This window comes from Eurypyga helias, unplaced genomic scaffold (assembly GCF_000690775.1).
Source record: "Eurypyga helias isolate BGI_N326 unplaced genomic scaffold, ASM69077v1 scaffold32234, whole genome shotgun sequence".
Classification (NCBI taxonomy): Eukaryota; Metazoa; Chordata; class Aves; order Eurypygiformes; family Eurypygidae; genus Eurypyga; species Eurypyga helias.
This window is the reverse complement of record NW_010246136.1, coordinates 2,317-12,084: the sequence shown is the minus strand read 5'-3', so window position 1 is coordinate 12,084 and position 9,768 is coordinate 2,317. Positions and strand designations below refer to the sequence as shown.

General features: G+C 41.6%; 1 protein-coding gene across 1 annotated transcript in view; it reads left to right on the top strand.

The window, feature by feature from the left end:
* BAG1 (BCL2-associated athanogene) overlaps window positions 1–9,061 on the top strand; it is a gene marked incomplete at its 5' end in the record, with an annotated part of 14,013 nt that extends 4,952 nt beyond the window's left edge. The window contains 2 exons of the mRNA XM_010150303.1: window positions 5,726–5,788; window positions 8,307–9,061. Coding sequence (XP_010148605.1) covers window positions 5,726–5,788; window positions 8,307–8,396 — 153 coding nt within the window. The remainder of the gene's footprint in view (window positions 1–5,725; window positions 5,789–8,306) is intronic.
* Window positions 9,062–9,768: the final 707 nt, after the last annotated feature.

Here is a 9,768-nt window from a genome sequence, read left to right as displayed (position 1 = left end):
CCACGCACTTCTTGTGAGCCTGCTCTAATGTACATGAAATCTGCCACCGATATTGCAGTCTGAGAAATTATTTTGTTCTCATGATGATTTCTTATTGAATGGTGAATTTGTAATCTAGAAGGACAGTATTGCAGAGAACAGATTGTTCTAACAACTGGGAGAAAAAAAAAAAGCTTTCTCTCCTGAAATACCAGTCACTGGCTTTGCTTATGTAAATTCAAGACAAAAATCATCTGTCAAATTGCATGTATCAGTATTGAGGATCTTGAGAACATTGCTGACTCATAATTATGTTCTGGTGGCCCATCCTCCTTTCTTCAGGATTTTTTTTGGCTATAATTCCTCTGTAAAACTTAATTACTGTACTGCTCTGATGAAGCTTTTTCTCTATCTCCTTGTCCCTTCTGTACTTGTCATCTGGTAAATCAATACCAAAATAACATTTCAAGAATTGAAAGAAGTATTCGGGAGGGGGTGGGAAAAATCATTGTGCCTGTAGCAAACATATTCCAGGCTTCTGGGAAGTTTTGCCACTTAAAATACAATGAGAACTTATTACTAAAATTTTGAATTTATCTGGATATATAAATAGCTGATAAGAATTTCTTATTATAAGTCTTACTTAGTTTGAATTATAAACATCAGCTCAAAGCTTCAGGGGATAATTTTTCTAAAGCACAAGGAGCATGAAAATACTGTCATCCCTCGGTGAGGGCAGAGTACTTAGTTGCCACTTTTGCATTCAGAAAACCTGTCGAAAATGCTGACATTTACTAGCTGCTTTTAAAGAAGCTGCTCAGATATCTACTTAGATGAAAAAGATTCAGCATCAACATACTGTTCTTATGCAGTTCATCAATTTATTTACCCATAAGTGGGGGGGGAAAAAAGTGAAGGGCTGGTAACAGTAAAAACTGCACACTAAATTACTATATGTTGTTTTCGATACTTGTAAAAAGCCCCCCTCCCAGCTTCCTTGTAGCCCCTTCAGGTACTGGAAGGCTGCAATAAGGTCTCCCTGGAGCCTTCTCTTCTCCAGGCTGAACAAGCCCAACTCTCTCAGCCTGTCCCCATAGCAGAGGTGCTCCAGCCCTCTGAGCATCTTCGTGGCCTCCTCTGGACTCGCTCCAACTGGTCGATATGTTTCCAGCTATTATCACTAGTGACTGCTCATGTAGGAGAATGCCTGTTTTAAGAATGGTGTCGTTTTGGTTCTGATAAGATATAACTATTAAATATGACTGGCATTTGTTTTGGTTATCAACTGACCACACTGCTATGAAGTGGATTTAGGCGTCAGATATTACCTACTGGGGTCTAGGGTTTGGGAAATAAGAAATAACCAAAGAGGAGAACAAAGATGTGGTGGTAACGCTGAGCTTAAAAATCATTACTGGAAGCACTTCCAAACCAAAGGGAACCTGAGCAGAGCTGAAGGTGAGGTTCTGTGGAAAAGGGAGGTAATTTTGTTAGGACATCAGCTGGGAGAGTGGAAAGAAATGACAAGAGGGTCTGCAAGAAGTAGTGCCCGGGGGAGAGGGGTGCTGGGTTCATAGTTGAACACTCGGGAATAGAAAGGTTCTAGAGGCAGGAAAAAACACACACACGTGAATTTATTACTGTGTAAACTGGTTTTAAGGATTTCATGTATAGAGCACAAGTGCTGCGCATACAAAAGATGAGCCTTGGAGGATATAACGTGTGTGTCTGCGCAGCACATGCTGTGAGTGTCTCTGCAGGGTGAGAACTCCTGAAGAGGTGTGGTTAAGTAGCTCTGAATCTGGAGTGTGGGGTGGCAGGTAGCCACTGGTAACAGGGGGACTCGGGCTCTGTTTCTGGGTGGGTGGTAGGAGGATAAAAAACTCCTCAAGATAAAGAACTCCAGGAGTTCTACAGAAGTCGCTGGGGTGAAGCCAGCACTGCAATTGCTTTTGAAAGTTTAAGGCCATACAGACCAAGGACTGCAAGACTGGAGCAGGGTTGTGTCACAGGGGAAAGCGCAGTGCAGAGAGACAAGCTAGGAAAGTAAGAATATGCTGTGCACTAGAAAGCCATATACTAATCCCAACTACTGCTCTGCAAGCGACGCTTGCCGCAAAACGTAGATTTGGCAAGAGTTTTGCATAAGCACTGCCTAGACGTAAGCCTTTCCTTCTTTAATTAAATTTGAATTAATTAATATTGAAATGTTATTGTGACTTAAGGTTTATTGCCAGCTTCTCCTGTTAAACCTTGAATAGTTGGACAACGTATTCCTGGAGAGGAGACGTAAGCTGACTAAGGTAAAACAGAGACACTGCGAGATTTAATTTGCTGTTAAGATTTGTAAACTCTACTAATTTGATTGCAAAACACCTTTTAAGCAGCTTGATAAGTTAGTACTTTTAGGCCTTCCAATTACATGTCTCTGCCAGGGGGATGGCAAGGTGTGGTTTAATAAAAACCCCAATCACAAAAAACCAAACATAGAGCTATGAGCATGTGCAAACATACATCTGTGTTTGTACACACAGATGTAATTAGAAATAATGATTTTGAAAAAGGTTGTCAGAAACAGTTGGAATGTCTTCTCTACTCTCAGATTTCAAAGTTTCCTCCAGTTACCAATATCTGTTTTAGAAAGAGATTTTGTGTGGTAAGCCCAGCTGGACTTACCCGTCAGCTACTGAAAGTTAACTTAGGCCTATTCTGGTGACAGGAAACTGCTTGTTAACTCGCTGTTTCAGATTTGTAGGAATACTCGTGTGGGCCAGAATCTCTTTCAGAAAGTACAGTCTGAAACAAGTACTCGGCAAAGGGAAATGAGCAGTGTAACTGAGCTAGTGCATCCTTTCATTTTTAATTTGATCGTTGAGAAATCCCAAGTCATGGAAAACTTTTAAGGCATAGAAGAATTGACAGCGAGATAACATCTTCATTTTCTGGGGAGAATCAGACATGTATTAGGCCTAACCAGTCTTTTTTCTTTCAGGCTATTACAATATGGTGTTAAAATAGCATCCAATACCCTTTTTATGTTAAATGTTTCTTTGCTCATTTAAAAAAGTGTGGTTGAAGACCAAGGGAAAAATAGGAATGTTTTCTCAAGTGGCTACAGAGTCCATGTCCCTGTAACCTGACCCTGGGAAGAGGTTGGTGTAGTAGTAGTTACTCCCACTTTGAACTTTCATATTCCTATAGGAGACAAAAAGCAGCATTGTGCATTCCTTCTTCCAGCTGAGCATAGAAAGAGTGAGAGGGGTTTTAAACCAGAAGTTTATGTAGAAGTAAAGTAAGGATTCTAAGATCCCTTAGAATGCTTCATGGAACTTTATAATATTTGAAACTCTCTGTTTTCCCTGTGACAACTGTAAATACTCTGAAGGCTGCCTTTTTTATTTGTGAACTAGAACTGGTGTTTGAACAGAATTCACCCACAGCTCTCAACTAAGTTCTCAGTTGTTTTGTAATGTCTTTGGAGCACTCGGTTTCTGATAGGAAACCATGTAATTCAATGATTTCTGTGTCCTGCCTATTGGGAGGAGACACGTTAGGGTGAGCAAGGTCTTATTGCAGTACACAGTACTGCGAAATACGCTTTGTAAAGAGCAAAGTAGCTTCCAAATGAACAACTGAACAGAATCACAGAATGGTTTGGGTTGGAAGTGACCTTAAAGATGAACCAGTTCTAACCCCCCTGCCATGGGCTGGAAAACAGACATGTGCCGCTTGAGAATAAGGAGGTTTCATTTTAGGCAGGCAGTTGTTGAAAATGCACTGACAGCTTTGAACCTATCCTGTGCTGTAAATCCAAGGATGAGGTGAAATTACATAAATGAAGAAAGTGACCAGCGTAGAACAGGCTCCTAGAGGAGGATTTACATTGTATGTGACCGATTCCTGCAGTTAAGCTGGCAGCTTACTTTCAAAGCTACTTTTCTTTCTCGCAAATTAGAGGAGCTGGAAAGGATAGATAGGTGATGGAATACATCTTAAGAGAAGCTGAGGAGTGGTTTTGGTATTAGGAGGGTTAACATAAATTTAAAACAAACAAACAAAAAAAAAAACCAACAAGATAACTTTCAGATTTTAGGTATTTCTGTCCCTGTTTGTAAGGTAACACTGAACTAGGTTGTGTTTGGAAGGGTGTCTTTCTAATCCCTGTACTCTATTTTGCTTCTGAATAGTGATGGTCATTTTTCCACCTGAAACAAGTATGTCCAGTTCCTGCTTCTGCTTCAGGAAGTGCAGTCCGACATAAAAGCTCTGTGCAAGGGAGACACCTTTTGTGATCCAGAAGTGTTAAAAATTGATAGGAGTTTTATCCAGCTTAACAGTGCTGCTGTTTGGGAAAACTGATACTGGAGCAACAGAAATGGAAGCTGAAACTACAGGAACAAAAGATTCTTTCTCTTACCCATCTTCCAAAAGCAAACTGACAAAATGCATGAGAAAACTTGACCCTGGGAAGAGGTTGGTGTAGTAGTAGTTACTCCCACTTTGAACTTTCATATTCCTATAGGAGACAAAAAGCAGCATTGTGCATTCCTTCTTCCAGCTGAGCATAGAAAGAGTGAGAGGGGTTTAAACCAGAAGTTTATGTAGAAGTAAAATATAAGAATCTCCCCCAGCCCACGCTGTTGCGTGCCCATTTTCTCCTCATCCACAGTGCTGGGAATTTGTGCTAAGCCAGGTGATGATTATTTCTTTGTCTGGTATCACTTAGAGTGTGCTAATTACTGCAGAAATTCTGGAGCAGTGTGATCCCTGAACTTCCTGGGATCCCAGTGATGCTGTATTAAAGATCGTGCATGTTTGGCTGAACACTAAAAGAAGAGAACTTTTTTTTTTATTATTGTTATCAAAGCTTATGTATCTAAACCTTTCAGTGGGACTTGCATTTTAGCTGAAATGAAACAGGGCAGTATAGGGAACCCTCTGTTCTTGATACGGAGTTAGGGGGGAAAATAAAAGGTGTGCCAGTGAGGAACTCCAAGAGTTTTATATGGTTTCAACAGTGAGAGCATCAAGGATGTTCGCATAAACTTTATACGATGATAATAATCTGTTTTACCTGTTAAAAAACCCAAACCAAAAAAGCATAATAAACCTGAGCACCGTGCCCCACCAGTACACCAATTCCACACTGCTCCAAAAGGACAAAGCATAGAACATTTGTGAAGATGATGTGCATGGATAGATCGGGTGGTAGGAGTATAGAAAATGATGCAGTTTGAATTAAATTTAAAGCTGGCAGCACGTAACGCTTGACATCTGTTACCTCCCGTGAGTAGATTGCAGAGAAGATCGGATGTGCAGCTTGAACAGTCTGGCAATGCCTGCGTTACTGATTATAAGTTCTAATGATGGCGAGTAATTGAGTTAATGTATTCGTAAGAAAGTAATTAATCTTACAGTCTCTGAAAAAAGCTGGGGCTAGAGCTCAGCAGAACAGTTCAATATGCCACAGCAGACAAAAGCCATGTATGCAGTTCCTGCTCTGTGTTACCTAAAGACACGTGGTGAATTTGCTAGCTCAGTTCTTTGTACTGTGTGCTGTATCCCAGACTTACTGCGTTTATGACTTTTTCTTCTAAGTTCTTCCTTGGGCAAGCATCCTTACTGGGCAGGCATGGCATTTCCAGGATGCCCGTTAAGAGGATTCTTTGGTCCATTCAGTTTTTGCTGTAAGATTAGTGCGTGGATTTTGACATTAAGCTGCATCAACTTGTTTATTTTACTGCAGAATCTGCCAGAGAATTTCAGTGATTGCAAACTGAAAAAGAAGGGGTTGGTGAAAAGGGTTCAGGTGAGTATTTTTTTTGTTTGTTTTTCATTAATGCTGAGTACTCGTGTTCCAAGAATTTGTGAAAATGAGAGCTGGATAGGCCTTAGATTTTTTTTCCAGTGTTTGTTCCTACACTGGTATTTGTTATGATCTTCCTTTAAGAGGTATTTAATAGCTTTATAAAACAGCACACAAAAACACAGGTTTTCATGCTGTTTTCAGATGATATTTGTAATTTACGTTAGTGGTTGGCCTTATGGCCGCCTCGTGATGTAAAGCAATTAGGGTAACTTGTAAAGAAAAGGAAATGGTTCCTCCTTTTCCCCTGTGTTGGTGGGCTGGAGTAATGAATGAGGTCTGGGCACAAAGATGCAGTCAATCCTGACTCCTGCTGGCCCCTGTTAGGGGTGTTCTCTGGAAAATCTAGTTCCTATTGCAATGTACCAGCTTTCTGTGGAGAGCCTCTGAGGTAAAACCTGTACAGAAGAGCATCTGTGCTGGGGGTCGGTGTGTTAATTGCTTTGCCATTCATTGTGTGATGCTTACAAATTCCCAGGCATTGTTTCCTTAGGGACCTTGAACTGAAGGTTTGTTACTAGATACTGGAATTCGTCCTTCCTCCCTCCTCCCCCAAAAAGCCAAACTTCTGTAACTCAGTGGTAATGCACCTCCTGTTGCTGCTTTTATTTGTATTACGCTGGCGTCAGTCACAGGTTAGACTCCTGAAAATTGTTGGTGAAAGTACCTTGCGTTCCTTCATGGAGTTGAAAGGTTTTGTCTTTCACTGTAACCTTGGTAAATACTTTCTATAAACGTTTCCCAGATTTTCCAATAGCCATCTGTTTTAGAGGAAGCCTTACTGAGAAGTACTTCCTAGTAGAAATGGGTTTTTGTTACAGCTTTAGGGATGAAGCTCTTTGTACTCTATCACAGAGGTAAGTTCAGATGATGCACATTGAAGCGGAGATGGCTGTGGCATAGCTACGTTACGTGGGGCTCTTGATTCCATGTGCCTAACCAACGCAGCAAAACTCTGCCATGGGGGTAGGGCTGTAACCCCCATGGCAAGCTGCTAGGGCTCCGCTCTTGGGCGCAGTTACTGCGGAAATACGCGCTGGTAGAGCATAAAGCAGACTCTGTGGAGCAGAGATCAGAATTATGGATGTGCTTTTTTTATAGGCAGAGTGTTCTGCGACTGCAGGTTATGAACCCTGTGAGGACTGCAGAAGAATCTAAGGAGTTTCAGACCAGAGCAGTCAACAGCAACTTGTTTTTCCAGAGCAAGAAAACAGTGGCAGGTTATGCTTATTACCCTCAAGTGTTCATGAAAGCAAAGGGGGGGCTATTAACTGCCTTCTGTTGCTGGCAATCACCTGTCTTCCAGAATGGAGAGACAGATACAAAACACTTGCAGCCAGCAACTGCAGGTTTTACCACCTTGACTTTTTCATCCCTCAAGTCCTTATGGAAGTGAGTCGATGCTGGTTCAAGGGATTGATGATGATTCAAACCAGTGTGATGGTTGAGAAGCATTCTTCTGGCACAACAGTTTGCTGCTCTAGAGGAAAGGAAGTTTCTTAATGTCATTTTAATGTAAATAACATTAAATTGTAGAACCACAGAATGGTTTGGGTGGGAAGGGACCTTAAAGACCATCTAGTTCCAAACCCCCTGCCATGGGCAGGGACACCTTCCACTAGACCAGGTTGCTCAAAGCCTCATCCAGCCTGGCCTTGCACACTTCCAAGGATGGGGCATCCACAGCTTCTCTGGGCAACCTGGTCCAATTCCAGATATCTGGTTTGACTGTTAGTGTCGTGCGGACATAGCAAAACTGAGTGCAGGGTGTGCATAGATAGTTGGAGAGTCTGCTCAGAAACTGCACTGTACTCACGTACATTGGAATTGGCCTAAAAGAATTTATTGGCGTGTTGTGCTATGTACAGCACAAGCAAAGTGACCAGTGGTTGCTGGCTCTTGAGTGCAGTGTGTGGGTTGCTCTGCTTGTAACGACTCCTGGGCAGGTTCTAAGAAAGCTTAAGGTGGTGCTGACTGCCCTTTTTGGAAAGGAGCCTTCTGCCTTTTGAGGCACAACAGCTACTTATCGATAAAGATGAGGGTTCATGTTGCCCTGTTGTCCTGAGAAGTAGCAGGGGCCTTGGTTTAGATTTGACGGAGCAGGTTTGTCGCAGGTTTTAGAAAGGAGTTTAAAAGACGTGTTCCAAACTGGAGCGCCGACTTGTCTGAATCTCTGTGATCCTTATTGTTGTTTATGAACTTTGGATCAACCCGGAGTGCCTCAGCGGCAGGTCTGGTGAGGATGGGCGGCCACACTGTTGCCTTCTCAAAATGCCACGTTTCTGTTGGGATTCTGGGTAAACGAAATTGTGAATAAGCTGTTATCAAAACTGAACTGGAAGGTGGTTGTTGAGTTGGCTTCTTCAAATTCATGTCGGAATCTGCCATTTCTGTTTTTAAGAAGCACCTACCGACGCTGAAATTGCATCCCCAATAACATTTGTTTGGTTTTTATTCTCAGGTTCTTCTTGCCCAGTGTGACACAACTGAAGGAAATATTGGTCAAGAAATGGACAAGCTACAGACAAAGAATTTGGCACTGGCAGAATGAGGCATTGCCCTACGTAATTAGGAAACATAATTGCTCTATGAGCAGGAGGAAATGTTTGCTCTTTGTTTTGGAGCACGTATTCAGCTTTTGTTTTGTTTTTAAAGCCCAGTCTATTAGACTGGTACTAGTCAATCATTTCTTGCTGGTTGTCTTGTTTGCCGCTTGGTCAGACCTTTTATTTTGAAAAGAAAATCCTTCCTGAAGAATTGCAGAAATAATCTTTTGTGGTGAACTATTATGTATCTTATGGAGGAATGTTTAGTTAACCAAGTTACAAAGTTTGCAGTGATGGGCAGTTTTGTCTGATATCTATTTGAATTGATTTGCAGCTCAAAGGAGAGAAGGGCTGTAGTCGTACAGGTGCTGTCTGTTGCAATTGTAGTACTTCAGCTTGATTGAAAAAGGCAAACTGAGACGACATCTGGGAATGTTGAACGTTTTCGTAGACAGTTCAGAGCAATAAAAAAAAACCCTACACATTTGTATCTACTTAATGTTTGTATGCATTTATAAATATAAGAAAGCTTGACTGTAAGGGAGTCATACCTATTTTAGCCTTAAATTGTCATAATAAATGGCATGTACTGTAACACGTATGGTACTTAATTCTGAGTGGTGCTTTAAGTTGTAACTAGGCTCCTTGATACAGACGTATGTTTTTTTACAGATTCCTGATGTACTGTGGTTTTTATAGATTATTCTTATTTTTACTGTTTGTGTTCTGTCTGGAGTTATGGTGGGAAATGAGGTCGCTCACGCTGGGTTCAGTTCAAGCAAGGTGCAACTAAGGAGCTGTTTTGAAAGGGATTTTTTTTTTTTTATACTTTTTCCCTGATTTCACGATGCTGTATTTCCTGGAAACTTGCAGTGATTATTTCTAGTCTGTTCAGGCAAACAGCGAATTTCTATGACATGGTTTTTCTGTATAGCACAACTTCATTTTAGCGACGCCGTGTGAGTGAGGGTGGTGGCCGATGCTCGCAGTCGGATGCGTGCTGTGCTTAACCTTCTCTGTTAGGTGAGAAATCAGCTTTTGCTGGAGATCGTAACTGCCACCTCTGCGGCCGTTGGTCAGAGCCCGTAGCTAAAGTACCCTTACTGGGAGCTGCTTTTTCACTGGTGCTTCTGGTGGGTAGGTCAGTCACATACACAGTGGCTGGTAAGGAGCAGCCTGTGCCTGAGGGGGAAAAAAGCTCTTTCATCTGAAATGAGTCAGACTGAGGATGTTTAGAAATGGCCCCTAGGTAGCGAGTATTTATCCTAGCAAGATTAAAAACGTGTGTGAAAGAAAAATACTCTTAATAGGTTCTGAACCTTAAATAATAACCTAAAGTAGTATTATTGATGTGTTATCTTTGATGTTTGTAATTGG